This window comes from Centrocercus urophasianus, unplaced genomic scaffold, assembly GCF_019232065.1.
Source record: "Centrocercus urophasianus isolate 14NV4802_14NV808 unplaced genomic scaffold, USGS_Curo_1.0 seq_10, whole genome shotgun sequence".
Classification (NCBI taxonomy): Eukaryota; Metazoa; Chordata; class Aves; order Galliformes; family Phasianidae; genus Centrocercus; species Centrocercus urophasianus.
Window position 1 is genome coordinate 41,287,646 of NW_024884142.1, and position 23,342 is coordinate 41,310,987.

Here is a 23,342-nt window from a genome sequence, read left to right on the forward strand (position 1 = left end):
GGTGTGGGCGCCGGCGGCGGCGGCGGGAGGAGTGTCGCCAAACTGCCGCCGCTCCGTAGAGCGTGAGCGGCACTCGCTGGCGGCGGCAGCCCGCCCCTCGCTGCATGGCAGCTCGGTGAGGGAGGAGCGGGCGAGGGTCCGGCTCTGCCCGGAAGCCGCGGCAGCAGCAGCAGCGCCCGCCGCACCGGCCGGGATGCTCTCCGCTCGCCGCTAAGGCGCAGCCCCGCCGCGATGCTCTCCCCGGAGCGCCACCGCCACCCCCGGCACCCGCCGCCGCCGCAGCCGCCGCCGCCGCCGCACCTCCCGCCGCAGCCCAACCATGTCGTGGCCACCATCGAGAACCTGCCGGCCGAGGGCGGTGGCGCCAGGAGCGGCATCTCCGCGCCCTCCAACGGCGTGCGCCAGCGGATCAGGAAAGTGCTGAACAGGTGAGGCTAGGGCCGGGGCCGGGCGCGGCGTGTCCCGGGGCAGAGCGGCCGTGCCCGAGGGAGCTGCGGGGGAGCGGGCGGAGGGAGCGCGGAACTGCCGCCGCCGGCGCGCGGCGTTAGCGCGCAGCCGGGGAGAAGCGCGTGCGGACCGCCGGAGCCGGGCGGTCGGTGCGTGCTGTTGGGCATCGCAACCGTAAGGGTACCGAAACCGCAGGATGCCACGCAGGGACCGTCGTCGCACCGCTGCTCTGGCTGCTCTCCTCTTTGCGGATTGTTCCTTCTGCGCTGCGCTTGGTCAGGTGTGAATTGTTACTGCCGAGCGGTGTTCATCCGAGCCCAACCGGTTGCGCTTCTCCAGAAGGAGCCCTCGAGCTTCTGTCTGAAGGGCCGCCCGGAGCCATCGCTGCTGCCCGGCGAGCCCTCCTCTCGGGGCGCGCGCACCGTGCGATGTCTTTGTGACCTCTCTAGTTTTGGGTACGGGTGAGCTACTCGGCAAACCTCAGCTCTTCTTCCCTGATGTACTGAGTTTGGAGATGGAGCTCCCTGATTCTTCCAGGCTTTAAACATTAAGAGTTTATCTTATCTTATCTAGGAGTCTTTGTTACAAATACCTGGGGCAGTTTGTCTCATTGCTTGCAGATCAGTGCAATTATATGCAATTAATTACCTGTTACCTTTCTAGGCGGACCTCAGAAGCATCGGTGAGGGATGAAATATTTACCCTTTGTTAAAAAAATAGTTGAAACAAGAACTCGGACAAACTCAAACATTTTCTCATTCGTGCACATTTGCAACTCCCCATGCAGTACAACCCGCTCTGTTCCTCTGTCCCATGACTGCCACCCCACCAGTGCTTTGCACTGGCAGAACGTTGCAGTCCTTCCACAGGGCTGCCCCGAGTCACCTGCTAGCTTTAGGACGTGGTGCTGGGATGGAAAGTTCTTGGGGCAACAGAAGGTGGGTGAAGGTGTGGAGAGGGTCTTGGTACAGCAATAGTGGTGATCTCGTAGAGCCACCTCACTGCATGGCTGGGGGTTCTGGGTTGACACAAAGAATTGAAGGACTTCCCGTGCTCGTGTGTATTAGATATGACTCTCAGCTGTATATTGTGAGTCCGGTTGGTGTTTGTTGGCGTATATATGTTATTGAAAATATGACGTCTAGATTTTTTGAAAGGAGAGAAGGATAAAAATTGGCTCTGATGGTGAAAGCTTGTTCTGATCGATTTACAGCCCAGACCTCCCACTGTCCCAAGAAGCACTCCCATGGGCAGCAACCCCATCACTTCTTGGCAATCATGTGCTTTTCCCATCTGTAATGAAGCAAATTTTCCCAAATGCATGGGAGAAAACTTGTTCTTGTGGAGTGCTAAGGCAGCCTTTTCTTTGTTTAAGAAAATCCTTAGCCCATCCCGAAACCTGTGCGAAAGGAAATTTTGCCTGAGTGAGGGTTCCTTCAAGAAGGAGAAATTAAGGAGCTAAGGATTGTGCACTGTGTAATGTCATGGCTTTTCTACTGTATTTCTGTCAGTACAGTGAAATGAAACCTGACACACTGTTTATGCTTTCATCTTCTATGAACACAATAGCATGCAAACGTGTAAGGAGAAAGGAAGAAATATTGTGTTGCACATACAAAGAGGGTTATTAGGGCCTGTAGCGATAGCAGGATGGATAATTGTTTTTAACTGAAAGAGGAAATACTTAGGCATGGTGTTAGGAAGAAATTCTTTACTTGGAGAGCAGTGAGGCACTGGCACAGCTGCCCACAGAAGCTGTGGTGCCCCATCCCTGGAGGCACTCAAGGCCAATTTGGATGGGGCCCTGGGCAGCCTGAGCTGGGGGGGTTCAAGCCCTGCCCATAGCAGGGGGCTGGGACTGGGTGGGCTTAGAGGTCCCTTCCCGCTCAAACGATTCTGATTCCAGGTAGAAGCCCAGCTCAAACCAAGTTTTGGATTCTGCAGTTAGTGTTGTTCTACTGGTAGCACTTTGTCCATGCTGCCTGTACTTTGTGAGTACTGTTTGCTTGAGAACTGTTTGTGGAAGGCTACTGACTGACTCCTCCAGTTGAGAATGTGCTCCTTCCTGTTTTCTGCTAATGGGGATGTTCCTAAGACTAACAGACAACATAACAGGTTGAGGACAGCTGGGGTCGCCAGCAACCTATTTGCAATTGTTATGGTCAGAGGGGAAGAAGTGGGAGAATGGGGCAGGCACTGACAGAAACTGAGGGCTGTTCCTGTCTTGCTGTGTAGCAGAAGTTTAGTTACCTGGGTTCTGGGTGCCTTCCAAGGCTTCTCTTAAAATTACTTTTCAAGTTATGGAAATGTTTAGCTTCACCTTCCAGTCCCTGCTCCCTGTTCGCTCAGTGGTCCCAAGGTAACAGAGAAACCCTGGAAGAACCCCTTAGGAGTGCCTGAGAAGGAGGTAATTCATGGAGGGAAGCATTGGCCGACTTCAAAAGTGCAATTCAGTAATCAGAGCAAATGCTGGCCAGAACTGAAGACCAAAGTGAAACAAAACTGAAGGGCCAGAATCAAGGAGAGCTGGAGATGCCAGGTAGGATTTACTGGAGTAGTTTGGAAGTCAATTCTGAGCTGGTGGTAATGGTAAGAAGGACCTACTACATTCTGTTACATTCGAACAAGCTGTTACCCTTGAAGCCTGAGAGGATGGCTGAATGGACATTTCAGTAAGGGGGAACTGTAGTGATTACATATCAGAAATACATCCCTGGACCTATGACTCACATCTGTGGTCTATGAATCCCTGCTGCCCTATGCCTTTCTTGTGATATTTGCTCAGCAGCTGTCCTTGACCAGCTCTGTCCTGATATGTTGAAGGGGAGGGAAGAAATTATTCTGGCTGTCTACTTGCTTCCTTCCGCACCGCCTCTGTGAAGCCAGAATTGGACTCTACCAACCTGTCTGCTTGCGGAAGTCACCTAATGAGTGGTGACTCACCTGCCCCATGTTGCCTCCCACCTCCAACAGGAAGCAAGAAAAAAGGGAAAAATTGCTGAATCACAGGGGAACAGGTTGCTAAATGGTCTCTTGGGGGGATTCTTGCAAATTATTTATTTGAATGAGTGTCTAAAATCAGGTAACTGTTTATAGGTGAACATTACCTCTGTAGTCCTACACACAAGGACAAGGAATGAAAAAGTTCTTGCAAGAAAAATGAATGTATGTCTTTAGATACTATGTCAAAGTTATTTAACCTAAGTAAAAAGGATAATTCAAGGATACAAAAAAAAAAAAACAACAAAACAAAAAAAGAGAAGAAGCAAACTCCACAAAGAAAAAACAACCACTGCCTAAACTAGAGCCACACCAATGAACTGAGGGTGATATCCATGTCTCCACTATTGAATTACTTTTTCCTACCAAGGACATTCCTAGCAAGCTGGTTGGCATGGGCATAATTCTGGGCTTGCCTGCTTCTGCCTTTCAGTACATTCATGAGGAATAGTTGCCATAAAGTTTAACTGTGGCTTATCTCATTGTTTCAAGGATATCTTTGCATGCTTGTTCTTGCTATTTGTAAATGGTGCTTTGCAGTTTTCAAAAGTTTCCTCAAATCATACCAGAGTACTAGAGACTGATCAGTTTGCTGCCTGATAATAGCAGGAGCACAATCTCAGACCCATGTCACCTTTTCAGTGGCTTTGTGGGTATGTTCTCTGCTCTCAGGAATGCTGAGAGCTTTCTTTGGGACAGTGCAAGTCCTTTTACTTCTCTGCCCATTTATTCACTTTCTCAGATAAATTTTGGCCCTGGGCATAAACCAGTGTAGGTCTGATTACCACTATCTTTCATAAAAGACAGAAGAAAAAATATTGCTGCTAATAAATATAATTCATTAAGCTAGGCAGTGATTTATTTTATTATCAAAATGAACAAAATGTAGCAAATAAAAGCAGTTTAGATACAAATTGATTCTTCTCATCAGAAAGCCCAGGTGTTTACATACAGTCTGAGTAGAACTTCTGCCGTTTTAGTATGTTGCAGGACCAGTTCATCCTTTGTAATGGAGCTCAGGAAGGACTTGGCCTAGTAGCTGACTAACTTTTAGCTTGAACTGTTTGTACGGCTACTAACTCCTAAGAGATGAGAGCTGTTTAAATTACACTGCAAGTTGTAAAAGCTATAACCCAGTGATTTTTTTCTTCTTATAGTATATATGCACATAGTAAACCTGATAGAGTTTATGTAGTAAAAAAATGAAATCGAGGCAATATATTTCATTGCCCTAAAGTAGTACCATCTTTCAGTTGACTGATCAGGGTAGCGAACAAACCAAATAATTCATGGCGTTTTTTCCTTAATGAAAAGCAGGTCAAAGATCAGATATATTATTTCTGGAATTTCAGAAAGAGTGAGTATTCATAACCTTCAATTGCTTCACTTTCTTCTTCAATCCAAAAAGGGCTGGCTTCCTTGGGGAATTTTGTTCTTAAAAAGTACAAATATCTCTCAGTGTCTGCCCAGAATAACAGTAGCTATAGAAGAAAATCTGAGCCCAATTCAGGCAGCTGTAGCTCTCATTTTAGGTAAAAATTTTATACCATTTTGAAATGAGTCAAAGAAAATGAGTTCAGAGCACAGGCAAAGCAACTAGGTTGGCTTTCTTGTACCTGTCATTTTTATTCTTTTTGGTGGGGGGTGGGGTGGGAGGTCATGTCTGTCCTTGGAAAGCATCCTTTAAAAGCAGAACACTGTAAAATCCAACCAGTAAAATGTTGTCCAGTGTTTCTGTTTCTCATTAGTCCATTTGTAATAACCACTTTGAAAGCAAGAGGCCTCTGTGCATTAGCTATTTTCCCAATAATTTGGGTGCATAAGGGAAATACCTGTGAAATCAGAGGAAATGATGCTTTTCACCTTCCCCAAACAACTTATTTCAGTGAATGCATGCTTATTGGCATGCCACAGCTCACTTTTAAGACGCTTTGATTTACGAGTGAAGACAAGATAAAGCTTTAGTATTGCTGCTGTAGCAGGTGCTAGAAGTCTGTCCAAGTACAAGACCAAGTGTGTGAGCATGGTTTCACAGTTAATGTCCCCCAGCTCTGTTCCCTTTGCTTTTCTTTTGTTCCTGGAAATTTGTGCCTAACGAGATACAAGCCTTGTCAATCCAGACCTGAAATGGGAATTGTTTGAAGCATGGGGGTTGAATGCAACAAGCACTCTTTCAAATGAAATCAGAAGCCCCCGTGATGATTGGGAAGAGACTTTTCTTAGGAGAGGCGATTTGGCAAAGTGAAATACATGAGTTTCATCCATCTACGTCCGGCGTTCGGAAGGTCTGTTCTTACTGGATGCCTGTTGGTGAGTGAGAATTTTTGATACTGGCTGTGCTGCAGGCTTTGGGAAGGGGTTACTGCCTCTTGAACTAGAGGGGTTTCAAAAGAGCGGTGCTGTAAATGGCTCCATAGAGAGAGCTGGAGGAATGGACAGAGTGGCTCTTATGGGATGGACAGAGCAGCTTTAATGTGCTAATGAGGGGAAGGCCAGATGCCAGCAATGATCAGTAGGGTTCTTTGTGGCTCCCTCTCCTTTGGGATGGCTGGAGTCTCTGTCCTTATCGCTACTGTTTCTGCTGGCAGAGGGGAACACTGGGGCTATTACTGAGGTGTTCTCTTCCTTTAAGTCAGCAGATAGCCTTCCAAATCAGCACTTGAATACTGATTAGGGCTAATTACCAAGAAAGCAGAGGAAAATGAACTTGCTGAAGAACGCTGAGTTTTAAAAAACCGCAAAAAATCATCCCCTCAAACCCAACAATGAGAAAACCCATGCTCGAAGTCTTGGGAGCTGAGCTTGAGCTCAGCTGGAATCACTTCTTGAAGAAAAGTTGCATAGGGACTCATAAATCGTTATGACTGTAATGTGTGTAAGTGTAGGGGATTGTGAAATTCATGTAGTGAACCACCTGATCTACCTGTCTGTGCTTATTTATGTCTGTCATCTGTCCCTTCAGGACTTTTGTTTGTTTGTTTGTTTTGAAGCTTGTCTTTCAGCTTTTTCTGACTTAGTTTCTCTCATGCTTTAAGAAAGCATTGTTTCAATACATATTCTTTTCCATCATTTTTTCTCAGAGGCACCAAAAGATTTCCAGCACTGGGAGCATGATGCTGGGGTTCACTATAATGACCCATTCTCAAATGACACAATTCCACTGTAAAATACAGTGGCACTTATTAAGCCAGCCTTCTGTTTGTGGTAGGGGCAGTCATCTCAGCCTTTAAATTCAGTTTCTTGCTAGTGTGAGAGTTGGTTTCTTAGTCTGGCTTTTCCTGTAGAGATGTGGGAGGCCATGTTCCATTTTTGGATAGGTCTGAGCAGAGGCAGTGCATGGTGATGCACAGGAGCTTAAGGTCTGGATGGAGAGTCCTCTCTTTAGCTGTAATTTTTATGCAATGTAAATGAGTTAAAACCTGGGAAAGAAGGATGATATTTTCTCATGACTGCATGTGCACAGAAGTTTCTTTTGTCCAGACTAGATTATTTGGACAAAGGGCAAGCAAGACTTCATGGCAGTCTGGTGATGGGAATCCTTACGTGAGATACCAGGTTTAACTCCATTTTTCCTCATCCCTGAGGGTTGCTGTGGACACCTGAATGGTGAAGCTCACTTTGGATGAAGGGTCTTTTCCTAACACAAAATGGGAAAAGTTTTAATGTTTAAAAGTTTGGAACCAATAGGGGCTTTTTGCCTGGCTCATCTCCCTAGGCATTTCAGGCTTCAAGGTGTTCATTTACAAAGCACTCTATGCTTGAAACAGATTGCTGCATCTTTAATACAGATAAATGAGGTAATTTTTTTTGTCCAATAGCAAGACAATAATTGTTACCTCCAGAGCCCTAATATTAACTGCAACCTGTAAGCCAGTATTAGCTGATGACAGAACAAAAACAAAATCTGAAGTATTTATAGTGATGGTCTTTAGTTTACTTAGCCCTCTCTGGCCCTCTTTTGTCAAAGAAAATGTTGCTGCGTGTCCAGAAGCCTGCTTTACAACGTTTTATGAGGCTGCATGCATTTTAAAATAGTGCTGTCTCTGTGCCACATTCATTCTCATGACTTTGTCTCATCTTGCACATGGTTGGTGTGCAGCTGCCAGTGGTGAGGGCAGGTACCTGGGTTGTGCTCCCTGCTTGGGTGCCTCTTCATTCAGCTCATTTCAGGGGAAGGATTTCAGCAGTGAGCTCTGCTGCTCCACTGCTGTCTCTCTCCTGCCTAACAATTAAATTCCAATCCTTTATGTGCTACTGGACTCAGAACTGCCAGCTCAAGTTCTTTAAGCCAGAAGGAGAGTTTGTGGGCTGAAGGAGTTTGTGGCTACAAGATGAAAGTGGGGCAGATATCTCTGCCTGTATGTGATTAAAGGAGGTAGCAGTCTTACTCAAAGAGTAGCTTCAGGGATGTGAATCACAGACTGGAGGCATGAGGTTAATCTTGGACTGGCCATGGCCCAATGCTCCAGGAGGGATAAGGAGTAAGCCGTACACAGCTGTATGCTTTCTGTTCTTTACCCAGATTTGGATCCATGTAGATTACCCACCTAGGTGCTACTGCTGCTGTCTTAGGATGCAGTGGCTCTATGCTGTCCCTAACCTTGGGATGATAAGTGCTGGAAAATACTTGATAAAATTAAATGAATTATGCTGTGATTATTCTAAGCCCAGATATTTTGGGGAATTTAAGCATCTCTGTGTTTACCATGGCTTCTGTAGCCTGATTTGGGCCATTTACCACCTGAAATCTCTTCTTACTAGAAGCTGAGAGTCATAATGAAACAGACCAAGTGTTGCTTCTCCTTTTCTCTCTCTGCTACAGGCACAATATGCTTTAGGTTATGCTTTTTAACTCCCCACTGCCAGTGTGTTCAGATCTGTATGGAGTGTCCTGGGTAGACTCAAAGTGAGCAAGGACAGCAAATACCAGGTAGGCTGTGAAAAGCTGAGCACGGAGCTGGAAAATATTTTAACGGTTATGGGATTTGATACTTGAAGGAAATAAAATTTTAATATTGTAGATACAATTTTCAGCAGTCTAGGAATGAGGTTTAAGTACTGTCAGGCAGAAAAAGCTGACAGTCTTCATCTAACTTGATAGGGAAATCTAGCATCTGCAAAGCAGTTTTTCTGTACAGCCTTGTGATGTGATAATGCTTTCAGGTGGACCTCTCTTCTGTGTTTTCAGGTTGGCTGCTTGTTAGCTTATCCTTCTACAAGAAGTTTCAGTCTCTCTGTCTTCAGGGAATTACCTCGTCGGTAATGGCAAATAGAAGAGGTCAGATTGGAGTGCATCCTTTTCCTGCTTGATCTACCTGAGCCTTGCAGGAAACTTCCTGACACATACATACTGCTGGGGATGCTTTGTGGAAAAAACAGGGTGTTTTTCAGGAATTTCAATTTGCAGAAGTCCAGTTCTTCCAGTAGTGGACAAAATCTGTGTGTGGCCCTGGAGACCTTGCTCTTTTGACTCCTTTTGAGGTTCTTCTACCAAAACTGACTTGCTTCCAGTTAGCACTCAACAGCATTTTTATTTCTCTTGGACAGTATAGTTAAGTGTTTTTTGAGTCCAACATGCCAAATCTTTGAAGAGATACGGTGGAATGCAGATGTAGACTCTTAGGGGTCTAGAAGTAGAAAGTCATGGTGGTGTGATAGTTGTAAAAAGTGTGTGAAAGTACCATTCCCTGGTATTGAAAAGGAAAATTCAGATTTTCTGTTATTTAAACAAAAAGGTGAACAGCCTACCAAAACAACAGACAAGTGGTAGGATGGCCAGTCTGCCCAATCACTTGAATGCAAAGTGAGTGTGGTCATGGGAAGGTTGATAGAACTGGAAGAATTATGTTGCATTTCCAAGAAAAGTCTCTGGGATTCAGTTTCTTCTGCTCTAAAGAGATTGCCCATGTTAAAGACATTAAGTAATTCCCTAATAATTGGAAAAAGGGCTGCATGACTGTGTGGGAAAGCAAGTGAGATCTTTTAAGATGAATTACAAAAGGTAACTGATTTAACATCCTGTTACAAATAATAATAGAATAAATTCTAGCACATTCTAGCTCACAGAATGGTTTCTGTTAAATTTGATGTCTGAAAGTGTTTGTTCTTATTGATTTGGTAACTATTACCATGCTAATAGAACTTATTATTACTCAGCTAGATTAATATATTAGATTTATTCCCATACTTTTACAACCTATAGATGTATTGAGACATGTGCCCACAGAATCAATACCAGTTTCTTTTCACATTTGTGAATGGTCTTTCTACATCCAGAATACTGTTACACTTGAGAGTATTTAGCAGCAGTTTATTCTGAAGTATACACCCTATCTGACAGTTTCAAATTTGTCTTTTTTTCTTAATCCAATGATTTATTATTTTTCTTCACATGTTTGTGGGCTCTGTTTTAGCAAAATACCATGCATCAAGCACTAGCAAACTCATGACTGTATTCTGCTCAGTGGGGACTATTTGGGAACTTGCGTTTGAAAGATCTGGGTTCTGAGGCCAGACCTAATCTCTGAGATGCCTTTTGGCTGCCTTTCTGCACAGCAGGTCCAAAGTGAGATAGGAAACAAAGCTACAAGTTTAACTTCCAACATAGTTGCCTGTCAAATATCCTATATTTACATGTTTTCCTTTGAGGAGCAGCCCTGTGTGCATTCGTCTTTCAGGACCAGTGGTGTTTGTATGAGAAGCAGCAGCGTACAGTTTTGCAGAGGCTGGCCCAAATAAATAACTCATACAAGGCAAGAAGGGAAAGAATATTGTTTGTTTTCTTTTTTGGTTGTTTCCGCAGTTCCAATCTCAGATGGGAAACAGAGAGGGGAAAAATACCCTAAATATGTATGATGCAGGTGGAAGTATGATGGTGTTGGAATTAGAAAGCTTGGGTGATGCCTTATGCCCGCAGATACTGTGGAAGTTGGGACTGAAGGTAGAGCGTAATGATTTGCATCATGTTGACTGCATTTGACCAAAAGGTTGTGGAGAGCTGGTAGCAAAAAGCAGCTTAGCCAGCTGTTTGCATGGATGGGCAGGAAGAGGTGGGCTTTTGTCTTTTCTACTTCCAGGAAATGTTGCATCAGGTCCTGAAGGGAAATCCTGCCTTCGGAGAGACTCAGTGAGAAGCTACATCAGCAGCTGCTGATTTACCATCCAGAATTAGGCACCAATTATTTTTTTTTTTTGCCTTGGTCAAATCTTTCAACCTCTCTGGGTCTGCTTCAGCATCTGTAAAATGAGGATACTTAAACTTAACTACCTGGAAGAGTTTTTGATTAGTTAATGCTTCTAAAATATTGTAGAGTGCTATAAAATACAGAATAGGTGTTCCAGAGCATTCAGAACCAGCTAAGCTGCAGTTCCCATTGTGCATCTCTGACATTTTATAGGCAAACTTTGGCTAGGAAACAAAATGACCCATGCATGTGGCCTGTGGAGGCTTTGGGAGGTAAAGAGGTGGCTTCTCAGAGGCAGCCAGTGCTCCTGAGCAGTCTCCTGACAGAGAACAAAGTTAGGGCGTGCAAAGAAGCCCAGCCTGGCACATACTAGCCAGCACTAGCTGGGGCTGTCACAGTGTGTCATGCTCCCTGCTCCTCTTCCAGCTGCACACTCTGAGTCTCTTGCCTCTCTTGCCCTGCCTCTTCCCAACCATTTGATAAGAAGTTGGTCCCAGCAGAAGCTTGCCATGCAGTGCATTGTGCTGCTTGCAGACCTCTGCTGGCTGGGAAGGAGTCACAAGATGGAGCTGAACCTGCGGTCCTTCCTGAGAGTGGCACCTTTCCGCTGTTGTGTGCAGTACCTGCAGTGCAAGTATATGGCTTTATATGAGCATTGTACATGTATTGATTTGATTTCACAGGAGACTGTAGAAAGTTAGGATGGCAAAAAGACACCACTTGATTTCTTGATGGCCTACTCCCAAGCAAGCAGTCAGAATTTGTTGGGAGAGGTCGTAAGTTACCAGTTGGGAAGATTCCTGCCAACCTGTCATGGTGAGGGATGAGCTTGCTCATAAGTGACAGTCTCTTGAACTGCCACGGGGAGGTCTCACCTCTGTGTATTTACTGCTACTCTGACTACTTCCACTAAGCCTTGAATCTTGAATGTCCATAGGGACTGAGCATCTACCACTTCTCTGGGCAACCTCTTCTAGTGCTTCACTGTTTTTACTGTTTTTCTTATATTTAGTCTAAATCTCCCCTCTAGTAGTTCGAAATAATTTCCCCTTGACCTAACACAATAGACCTCGTTAAAGATTCTCTCCCCTTCTTTTTTATACCTCCCCCCACCCCTTTAAATACTGAAAGGCCTCTAGCAGATCTCCCCAGAACTTTCTCTTCTTCCAGGTTGAACAATCCCAGCTTTCTCAACCATAGAGATGTTCCATCCCTTAAATCAGGGGTTGGAGGAAAGAGCAACTGGAGAGGAGGAAGCCAAGTGTTTTTACAGAAATAGAAGAAATAGAGCAAGGCTCGACATGTATAGAATGAACCTGGATGGGGCTGAGAGAACAAGATGTGCTGATGGCTGTGAACAGCACTACACAGAGATATCTGTTCAGCCATCCTTGTTACATCTTTTATTTTTGCAGTCAGGAATGATATCAGTGAGGATGTGAACTTATGCAGAAGTTAATGTAAATGTACTAAACATTTTCCTATTGCCAGAGGATGGAAAGGGAGTCTTATCCCTGATATTATTTTTCATGCTAAAAGAAATGCAGATGTGTGGGGAACACTAGAGCCCACAAATAAGGGATAGTCTGGGGAATAGAGGATTTCTCCTTGGCCAAGGAGGGATCTGGTTAGAAATCATCTGAGCATACTTGATGCACACAGATCCATGGTCTCCATATGATGGGAAGCACCTACTAGCGCTGAGGGAGCTAGCAGAGGTGAAAGCAGTGAACCTTGTCTCTATCCTTGGGAAGATGATGGAACAGTGTATTCTGGATGTTATCTCCAAGCAAGTGGAAGAAAAGAAGGTTATTAGGAGTAGTCAACATGGATTCACCAGAGGGAAATCATGCTCAACCAGCCTGATAGCCTTCTGTGATGTCATGATCAGCTGGGTAGATGAAGGGAGAGCAGTGGAAGTTCTGTATCTTGACTTCAGCAAGGCATTTGACACTGCCTCCCATTAACATTTTTGTAGGTAAGCTTAGGAAGTGTGAGATAGACAAGTGGACATTGAGGTGGATTGAGAATTGGTTGACTGGCAGAGCTCAGAGGGTTGTGATCAGTGGTACAGAGTCTAGCTGGAGGCCTGTAGCTAGTGGTATTCTCTAGGGGTTGGTACTGATTTTTTTTACAGTTTTATTCAATTTCCTCATCAGTGGCCTGGATGAAGGGATAGAATGCACTCTCAGCAAGTTTGCTGATGATACAAAGCTGGGAGGAGTGGCTGCGACACCAGAAGGCTGTGCTGTCATTCATTGGGACCTGGATAGAGTGGAGACTTGGATGAACAGAGGAACTTCGAGTTGCAACAAGGGCAAGTGTAGAGTCCTACACCTGGAGAGCAATACAGGCAAAGGGCTGGAAAGGAGCTCTGTGGAGAAGGACTTGGGTGTCTTGGTGGACAATAAACTGGCCATGAGCCAGCAGTGTGCCTTTGTGGCCAAGAAGGCAATGGTATTCTAGGGTGCATTAAAAAAAGCATAGCCAGTAGATTGAGGGAGGTGATCTTCCTCCTGTACGCTGCCCTTTGAAGCCACATGTGGAGTACTGTGTCCAGTTCTGAAATCTCTAGTTCAAAAAAGACAGATCTTCCAGAGAGAGCCTAGCAGAGGGCTAGAGAGATAATGAGAGGCTTAGAGCATCTCCATTTTGAGGAAAGGCTGAGAGGCCTAGGGCTATTCAGCCTGGAGAAGACTGAGAGGGGATCTTTTAACTGTTTATAAATAGCTAAGGGGTAAGAGTCAAATGGTTTGGCCAGGATTTTTTCAAAAATGCACAGTGACAGAACAAAGGGCAATGGACACAATCTGGAACATAGGAAGCCGCCATAAAAATGAGAAAAAAGCTTTTAACTTTGGAGGTGTCAGAGCCTTGAAACAAACTTCTTTGGAGTCTCCTTCTCTGGAGAGATTAAAAACTCACCTAGACACTTTCCTGTGTGACCTACTGTAGAGAACCTGCTTTACCAGGGGTTTGGACTAGATGATCTCCAGAGGTCCCTTTCAGCCCCCATTCTGTGATTCTGTAATTTATGACTCACTTTCATCTCTCTGGAAATGTATGCAGTAATTTCTCTCCTGCTGATGATTAGAAAAAATAACAAGTGATCAGTGGCTGCAGAACTGGTTTATCCCATTTGCTGTAATGGCATGCACTGTATTATAGCATTCTTCTAGCTCTGTGAATAGCTATTTGTGTTTAGCTGATGTGACTTAGGGGGCCTGTTGTTGCTCTCTGGCCTCTGTTTCTCTTCTGTTGCTCCCCAGAGCCAACAACCATGTGCTTTCTTTCCCAAAACCTTTCCTCTGACAGAATGATCTTATCAGGAGTCCCATGGCTTAAGTTACAGAAATAATTTTTTAAGAACAGAACATCCACCAATTTGCTTACCTTTGGGAGCAGTCACAGCAGCACTTCTTCTGGGAATACAGATCACACCAATTCTGAAGACAACTTGCTGCAAGTGTTTCTTTATTACTCCCCTTTCCTGAATCCATCCTGTATCCTAGTATGCTGTTATAATTTCACTTGTCAGTATTGCTGTGGAAAGTATTGCTGCACCATTCCTCTCTATCTCTGCACAGGTAAAGCTGTTGTGTTTGGAGCACCAAACACACAGGCAAGCACAGGCAAGAAGAGCTAAGGATGAAAACTGATCTTGTCAAAGATAATAGGTATAAAACTGTAGGCTTGTATGCTGTTCCTGAAGAGAAGTAAAGGATTAACATGTCCAAGTAAGAAACATATGCATTACTCAGTTCTTTGTTCTGACCCTACTGAAAAAAATGAAGGTAAGGATAGCAATTACTGATCAAGCCTTAAGGCCTCTTCAGTTGTGACTTCTTCTTAAAAATTGGAACATTGCAATCTATCAATTTTTATGAGGTTGTGCTTGAGTTTCTTAGTAAGTTATATTTGTTCCTGGTGGTGGATGGCCATTTTTTGATCCCTGGAGTGGAATTTCAGTAGGTCTCATTCGTATGACTTGGGATAAGAGTTTCATTTCAGTTCCTGTGAAGAACTGCTTGTGTCATTTCTTACAGAGCTAATTGTATTAACAATTAACAACAATATTTTTTTTTTTGTAATGGTACTGAAAACGTAGCAGTAATGTTTTCCTTTCTGCTTTGGCCTGTGTTCTAACACAGGAATTTTTCAAGTTAGAATCATAGAATAGAATGGCTTAGGTAGGAGCGGACCTTTAAGATCATCTATTTCCAACCTGATTTTATTCTGTGTTCCCTCTTTGTCTTTTGGGTTATTGTCCAGCAGGAACTCAGACTTTTGCTGGGACTGGTTCTGTTTTGGGGAAGCCCAAAAGTAGTAGTATTAGTATTGCTCTTAGTTAAAAATTTAACAGCTTGTAATTAAATACAGTCCAGTCCAGGTTGGTATCTGATTGATAGGGAGGGCAAAAAAATTGTATGTCCCAGAGGCAATTTGAATTATCATGCATGGACTGAGAAGATCTCTCTGTTAGTGAGACTATGGGCCCAGTTGATTTAAAAACTAACAATAAATAAACAAAAAAACCCCAAAGGCACACACACACACAAAAAGCAGTTTGTGGTTTGATGGGAAAATGAGGGAGCAAGAAGCTGGAGAGGTATCTGGTCAGTTCTGCTGGTGTGTGAATCCCAGTTTTGGGAGCAGAGGGATGAAACATAGCAAAAATCTTTCTCGTTTTGTCTCTTTGTATCTAAGTATGCTTCTGTGACATAGAAATAAGCTGTTTCTTGCTTTTGGCTAATGGCTGTGGCTCTGCTCTGGTTTCAGGCAGGCAGAGGTTGCCAGGTGCCTTAAAGTGGACTAGCTTGCAGGAGTGGATATAGCAGAAACATGAGGTGTTTTTGCAAATGCTGTGATGATGTACTGAGAGATGAGGCATCTGGTTCATATGAAGGACCCATTAAATGAGTGAAGGAAATACAATAGCAGTAAAGGTGGAAGATTAATTCATAGATTATTACAATGAACTCCTACTTGGATCCCAGTGTGTATGTTCCCACGGTTTTGTATCCTGCATATCCAACATTTCCTGCTTCCTTCTCCCACTACATACAGCTGCACTCCAAAACACGGAAGAAACGTAGTTGCAATATTTCCTGCTAAAGGAAGGAGAAAGGTGGACAGAGTCCCCTATCCCAAATGAAGAGGGTCTATTATGAAGGATTAATTGCGGCCAAACAATGCGGACCCTTGAGGAGTTTGTCACCCTGTTGAGATGCGTGTTTGGGTGAGCGGGCACACTGCAGGCACTGTATTACGGAGCGAGTGCGCCTCATGTGATGCTTCGGTTGCCATAGCAATTAATCGCCTCTTTTAAGGACCAGCGCTGAATACAAACCCTGTAAATTGCCCAGAACACTAGTTAAAGTTGCCCCTCAGGCACCTTTGTGTTTAATTTTAACCCAAAAGATTGGAAGGAGTTGGTTTTTTTTCTTTTTTCTTTTTTTCCTCCTTATTTTTCTACTTGTGAAAAAAGCCAGAACGGACTTGGTACGCGCAGCCGGACCAGCTTCTCCCTGCCGCGGCTTTCCCCTCGAGGTGCAGTGCGGGTTAGCCAGCCTCTGCACCGAGACAAAAGGAACTTTTGTGAACAACTGCGAAATATACAGGGATGTGGTGGGTGCCATGTTTGTGCGGGTAATCTTCAGGCGGCCGGGAGCGCTGCGTGCCTGGGGAATGGAACAAGCGCAGTCTCCGAGGGGTTTGCATGGATGTTTTTGTTATGGGAAAGCTTACAGCAAACAGTCAATGCCGATGAGGGTTGCGTTTCTTTGCGCCTTAGAAAGAACGAGTGGGAATTACTGTGCTGTTAGTGTCTATTAATGTAACGGCAGTGGAAATTAAAACCAGCTACAGTAGGACCATACTGTGTCTGTTTGAGTAGGTAACAGTACAGAACTGGGGGGCGTTTACTACGTAATGACGACTCCAGAAATCTGCAAGTGTGAGCAAAACTTCTTTTTAAAAGTCTCTCTGTAGGTTGAAGAACTGTTATTTTGAAAGGGAGCCTTCATTTCTACCGTGCATTAATAAAATAGTTGCAAAATCTGTCTAGATGTATGAGAAGTTTTTTCTTGATGGTATTAAAGTCTCTCCGACCTTTAATTTTACTTCACAGGAGGAAAAAAGCAAAAAACAAAGCCAACCAAACAAGCAAAAATACAAAGAGAAATATGTTTAAAGGGATAAATTAGCAAACGAACAATACTCTCTTGGCCTTAAATAATGGGATTGGCACAATTCAGACCAGTGTTATTTAATGAATGTTATGTTGCTACATATGTATTTGTGCACACAGATGCATGCTGTATATTCTATTTTGGGTGATCACTTTATTCCCACTTCTCAGACACAGGAATAGTTTTTTGTGGATGCTGCTGCTTATCGTAACTAGAAAGAGTTTAAAACTGAAAATGGGCAAAATGACTGAGAAGAGCAGGTGGAGATCTTTATTCAGTTCATATCTCTGCAAGATCAACTGTCCTGTATGGAAGAACAAGAGCCAGTCAACTAAAAAGCATTCTCCTTTTCATCTTTCCTCCTTCCCACTTTACTATTCAAGGGTTCTGTGCAAGTACTTTTCCAGATTTAGATTGTTATTGGTCAGTGGTGGTGCTTGAAAGACCCTGAAGCAAATGCAATTTTGACACAATCTCTTCTCCTTGTTAATAGTCATAGAATGCTTCAGGTTGGAAGGGGCATTAAAGACCATTTGGTTTCAACCCTTGCCATGGTTGGGGACACTTCTTGATAGATCAGGCTGCCCAGGGTCCCATGGGGCATCCACAGCTTTTTTGGGCAACCTGTTCTAGTATCCAGAACCCTTGTAGTGAAGAACTTCTTCCTTATATCTGCAACTTTCAGAGTGTGGCCATTCAGCCAATTCCTTATCTGCCAAGTGGTCTATCTGTCATATCCACACCTCTCTGATTTAGGGGCAAGGATGTCATGTGAAATGGTGTTAAGCACTTTGCACAAGTCCCTGTAAATAACATCCCCTATCCATCAGTGCTGTAACCTCCTCATGGAAGGCCACCAAATTTGACGTGCAAGACTTGCCCTTAATGAAGCCATGCTGACTGTCACCTATCACCTCTTTGTTTTCCAAATACCTTAGCAAAGTTTCCAGGAGGATATGCTCCATGATCTTGCTAGGCACAGAAGTGAGATTGATCAGCCTGCAGTTTCTTGGGTCTTCCTTTATTCCCTTTTTAAAAATGGGAGTCAAGTTTCCCCTTTTCCTGTCAGTGGGAGTTTTCAGTGGACTGCCCCAGCTTCTCTGGTGTGACAAGTTGTGGGTTAGAAACTTCATCTACCAGTTCCCTCAGGCTTCTTGGATGCATCTCATCAGGTTCCAGGGAAGGTACCCAGAGAAGTGGAGGTATTCACAAAAGATAACATCTTCTGGAGTTGTGCCTTTCATAGATAGGCCTCTGTCTTTGTTTGAGAGATGTGAAAAGGGATAAGAGACAGTTCAGGTTCAAGTTTCTGCCAGGCTTACAGCAGTTTTTTATTCAGGGTGCTTCTGAACCCAGACGTGGCTATCCACGATGCTGTCAGAGTTATCAGACCATATTCTCTTGCCCTGTTCTTCCCAAGAAACTTGATACTAATCTTTTCTTTTCAATACAATGCTGTGTGGTTGTTTATTTAATGGAATGAAATACTAAGATGCACTTTGCTTCACTGAAAATATTCCAGTCAGTTGTGGGTACCTGGGCACTTGCCTTGAATATGTGTGTTACATGGGTTCTGGTGTTTTGTGTAACATGTCATAATTATCAGTCATCCTTTATATTACAGAAATCCAGAAAACTTTAATTTTTTTCCACCTGTGGCATTGCCAGTACTTCTCTGTGTAGAAGTCATGGAGCAGATTCTTGGGGATTTGCTTAGGTGAAACTCTTCTAGGTCCCAGAAGCACTGCTGACAGTGACTGGTAGGGGCCTGGAGCAGAGACCTTGCTGTCTGGGTGCTGATAATCAATTTTATCTTATTTTTCTCCTTTCGGTGGTCGGTTTTGGTGAAGTAGCAGACAGTTGTCCTTTTTCTTCACTCTCCAGTGTGGTTGCCTTTTCCTTCGTCCCCTCACAGCATTCCCTGATTTCTTTCCCCAGCTTGGCCATCTCTTCTTGTTCTTTCTGGAGAGAAAATATTCTTAAGTGAGGGTCAAATGTTCAGGTCTCTTGGAGGAAGGAGCTCAGGGTTTTGAGACAAAAATAACAGCTGCTTTTGGTGCCTGCTGGGAGGAATTGCTAGCCTGCATGCCCTGCCATGACTTTTGCGTGTTCTTGTGGAGGTATCTGTTCTTGTGGAGTGTGGAGTGTCCGCACACTCGAAGAAGCTTCAAGGAGCAGCAATGAGAAGCAGTAGCTTTAATGTAACTGATTAGCATGCCCCACAGTAGCAGCATGCCTGATTTGAATAAATAAAAATTCACATTAAAATTTGACTTGATTTCTTCAGTGGAGATTATTCAGTGTGACAATATGCTTTAACTTCTAGTCAGCTCTGAAGTGATCAGGGCACTTGTACCTCCCTTTGACCAACTTCACGTATATCCTCATTAGGTTATTTTTAGCTGCCAACACTAGTGCTGAAGTGGTGGGATAATTACAAAATAGTGATATGAATGTAGAACAAAGCCTCTTTAGTTTTCACCTGTGATCTGATGTTCAACCTCTGCTTCTTGAACAAGGCATTTACCTGATTTGCTTCTAATTTCCCCCTGTGGATAAAAACTTTGTCCTTACATCAGGAGCACTGGGTATTTAATGAAAAAAAACCAGGAAAGATCTTTGTAAATGCTTCTAATTTTTACTGTACTTCTAGGCTGACAAGGTAAAGTAGTAGCTATAGTGAAGGAGAAGAAGAGGCTTTGCAGGCTGTCAGGGGTGTGGAAGAGTCTTCCATCTCTCACTGCAGCTCAAGAAAACATAAAACTCTGATGTACTTGGGAAGTTGTTGAATTATTTATAATACTGGCTTTGTTAGTTTCATTTTAATAATATTTTCTTTCTTGCCAGCAAAATAATCTCTGTAAGTAAGCTGCTTCCTCATTTACTTGTGAGGCTTGATTGTATACAATTATCCGTTGGCTGTTACAACTCTTTAAATTAACACTGAGTTCGGCTGTGTAGGTATTCCAGCATTACATCTAAAATACTTACTGCTGTAACTTACCACAGAAGTGCACGTGCCTCAAAAAAGAAGAATACATAGACATATATATATATATAAAGGAAAAGCAGTTCAGTTGACATCTCTGTTGTCTTTTTTTCAATTTCCTTGAAATTGCTTGCCATGGTAAGAGTGGCCTTCTACATACCTCTAAAAAAAATTGCACCTATTTGATAGAGGCAAAATTGAGAGATGATATACTATATGATGAACACAGTACTTCTGAAAGCTTTTTTATCTTAAAGGTGACCTGGAATCAGTAATAACAATACTGGACAGAAGCCTTCTGTCCAGCCTCAAATCCAAACTTGGCTGTAAGTCCATTTCTCTGCATATTTTGCAGCTCATGTCCTTCCAGCATGTCCACATCCTTCTTAATTTAGCAAAATCTCTTTCTAGTATCTTACTTCTATGTTTCTGGGGCATTGGTATCTTTATGGCTTAAGCAAGGGAACACAGATTTTCCCCCTATCAGAGGCAGAATAGCCCAAATGCAATGGCCTGGCTTTGATATGAAACCCTAACAGACGTGCAAAAAAGATCAAGATTTAGATTTCAGGGTACTAAATAGCCAACAGTGTTAATTATACAAAGACTAAACTGTTAACAACATAGTGTTAACTGCAGTTAATGAACCTGAAATTTCAGTATTAAATATTCAAAAGAGGTTGACTTCAGCATACAGAAAATGAAGATCACCGTAGTGTCTGATAAAAAAGCAAGTGTGTACTTGTAAAAAATATGGAATTTGGCCCTATAGAAATTTTAAAAAAATCAATAGTAACATGCTGTGAAGTTTCTGAATGAAATAAAGAAATTCAGAAAGAATATAATTCTTAAATATTTTAGTAACAATGCGAGGTGATACGGCATTTTTTGAAGATATACCAACTCCAACACGAAACCTGCCCGTTCATCCTGGGTTGTAGTAGTAAAGCTACAAGATTTACTAACTTCCAAAGTAAAACATCTCTTCTCCATGTGGTAAGTTGAATTTTGCTGTCTGTTTTAGAATAAAAATTAGCCCCAAAATGAATTGAAAGCAATGTGCACTCTCCTGAGATTATTTAGGCCTGAAAAGCTCACTAACATTTTTTTAAGTCACATTTTCTTTTGCTAAGTTTACTGTAAGTTTTTGTGATACTGTCTTTTACTGCCCTATCTCTGTCACCTTGCAATATGCTCTTAGAAAAGAAGTTGTCTTCATTTTAGAGTAGAAAAGCTGAAGGATGTGAAAGAACATGTACTAGCTAAGCTAACTGCACCCCTCATTTTTATTTTTAAGAGACAAGATGTGAATGTTATGCTTATTTTCTGTGCTGTAGCAGAAGATGTTTGGGACATCTCAAAAAATACTTAATTAGGACCAGTGGGACAGATACAAAAGCTGGGTAACAGAAAGCAGGACCTGATGGAGATGCCTGTAAGGAAGGTAGACCAATCTTTCATGGAAGAAGAGAGATCTTTTGAAGTATATCTCAGAAAGCCCTTCAGAGACTACATGGAGAAACTCGCTCGGTGCTGGTGGGAGGAAGACGAGGACTATCTGAGATCCTCTGTCTCTTGATCTCAGTGACACTGAACTCTTTATCAAAGCTGTGAGTTTAGAGTTATTAATGGTGATAATGAATGATATGCACACAGATCTGAAGTTTGTTATATCATTATGGGATGCTACTGTCTAGCTGTTTGGGGGAGAGCAGCACTGTGCTTTGTGGGCAAGGGAAGGTACAAGAGAGCAGCATGCCTGCATCTCTGCCCACCCGGATGCTGTGAGTTTTGTGGGGCAGTCTTCTTTCCCCTCTTTTGTGGCACGTAAACTGTAAGCAGATCCTCAATGAGTGCCTCTCTGCTAGGCAACAGGCAAGCAGTGCCTGGAATCTGGCCTGCTCATTGATAAAAGCCTGGCTTGAAGGGGCGTCGATGCCTTTGTGCGAGGGCATCCCAACCTTCCCAACAGGCTGCCGCCATACCCGGCTGTCTGAGTCCACTGTCACTTCATCCCAGCCGCCAAGAATCTGGCTCCTAGAGCCCGTGCCGGGGGTTTAAATCCCTTGTGTTAAAATAATGTGTCAGCACAAAGCGTTGCTTTAGTGGCATGAACTCTGGGTCCTCGATGGTTTACCACTGAGCTCTGAGCTTTTGGAAGCAGAAACCCGCTGCCTGAGGAGGCCTTTCCCTCTGAGGAGGGTGAAACAGCATTCTGTAGACTGCTTTGAAAGAGAAAACAACAATAGCCACAGAATCTCACCCTGAGTTTTTATATTTAAATAAAAATGTGGAGCAATGGCTATCTCCTGGTACAAACTAACATGTGAGATATGCATTTCTCTGCCTGCTGGCCCGAGAGCAAATACAGGATCTGGAATAAAAAGAGTGAAATTCCATCAAGTTAGTGGAGTTGCAGCTCTCTCCCTGCTCTAATTATCATTTCTGGTGGGAGCTCCAGTCACAGTTCTGAGTCTGTGAATGAGTGGAATTTTTCTGCTAAAGCAGATAATCCAGCTGCATGGCTGTGAATGGAGAATGGCATGTCTTTCAAATTACCACACAAACTCGGAACACATAGCGCTTTTCTGAGATATATGAGTGAAGCTGCTAAATTAGTTGGTGATGGGAAATTAATTTCAAATTTTATTCCTTTGAGAACTCTCCGGCTATTGGCTTTCATGGGCTGTCTGAGCATAAAAATAATGCAGAGTTTGCACCTTCTTTTTCCCTTGCTTTTGCTTTCTTTGTTTTTCTGCTGTAGTGCCTGAAAACATCATGCTTTGGTTGACCTTCAGCCTCCTGTTACTGGTGGACAGAGACTTGAAGGGTTTGTTGTAGCCTTTTATTTGTTATTGTAGGTACTAGCTGTTGCTTAGAGTAGTCATCTTCATCATCAAGAAAAACTTCACTTCCCCATATGTCTGCCAAACTGAAAAATGGAGAGAAGAGAAAAAAGGAGATGATCTGCTTACTTTTTATCTCAAAGAGCCAGCCGTGATGCAGCCATCAGCTGGGTGCTCTTTCCTCTTCATACTGATGCTCTGTTTCACTGAAGGAGGCTCTGCTGCCTGAGCAAGCTCATCACAACCAGAAGCCTGAGTTAATTCTACAACCCAGAAATTACTGAAAAAAAAGTATCATTTTTACTAATAAATTGCTTGTGATTTTTTTTTTTTTTTAATTATTCTTTTAAACTCCAATTTTGGGTACATTTTTAATAAATATATGTGAGTTTCTAATCTGGGCTATTGTAGAAGTTGAATGTTCCACCTTTGGCAACCATTTTATTCTTCTGTGTGTAAGAGCTGAAGTAGCACTAGCCTTTCTGAAAAATGGCTTTTAAGTTCCTAAGTGATACTTCTGTAATTCTTTTTTTTTCTCATAAAATGCTGCCACATTTCATGGACATAAGATTAATGTTGATAGGGAACTTATGTGTAAAGAATGGACTATTAATCACCATGTAGATTTATTTTTCCTGACATTGATCACCTCTAGATTTAACTTTGGCAATGTGTGTTGTCTCTG

The 23,342-nt window shown here is 43.2% G+C and overlaps 1 protein-coding gene across 1 annotated transcript in view; it reads left to right on the forward strand.

Annotated features, from left to right (window-relative positions):
• Positions 1-231: 231 nt before the first annotated feature.
• The window catches only part of SLC35F1 (solute carrier family 35 member F1), a 234,330-nt gene continuing 211,219 nt past the window's right edge, over positions 232-23,342 (forward strand). The window contains exon 1 of the mRNA XM_042818195.1: positions 232-428. Coding sequence (XP_042674129.1) covers positions 232-428 — 197 coding nt within the window. The remainder of the gene's footprint in view (positions 429-23,342) is intronic.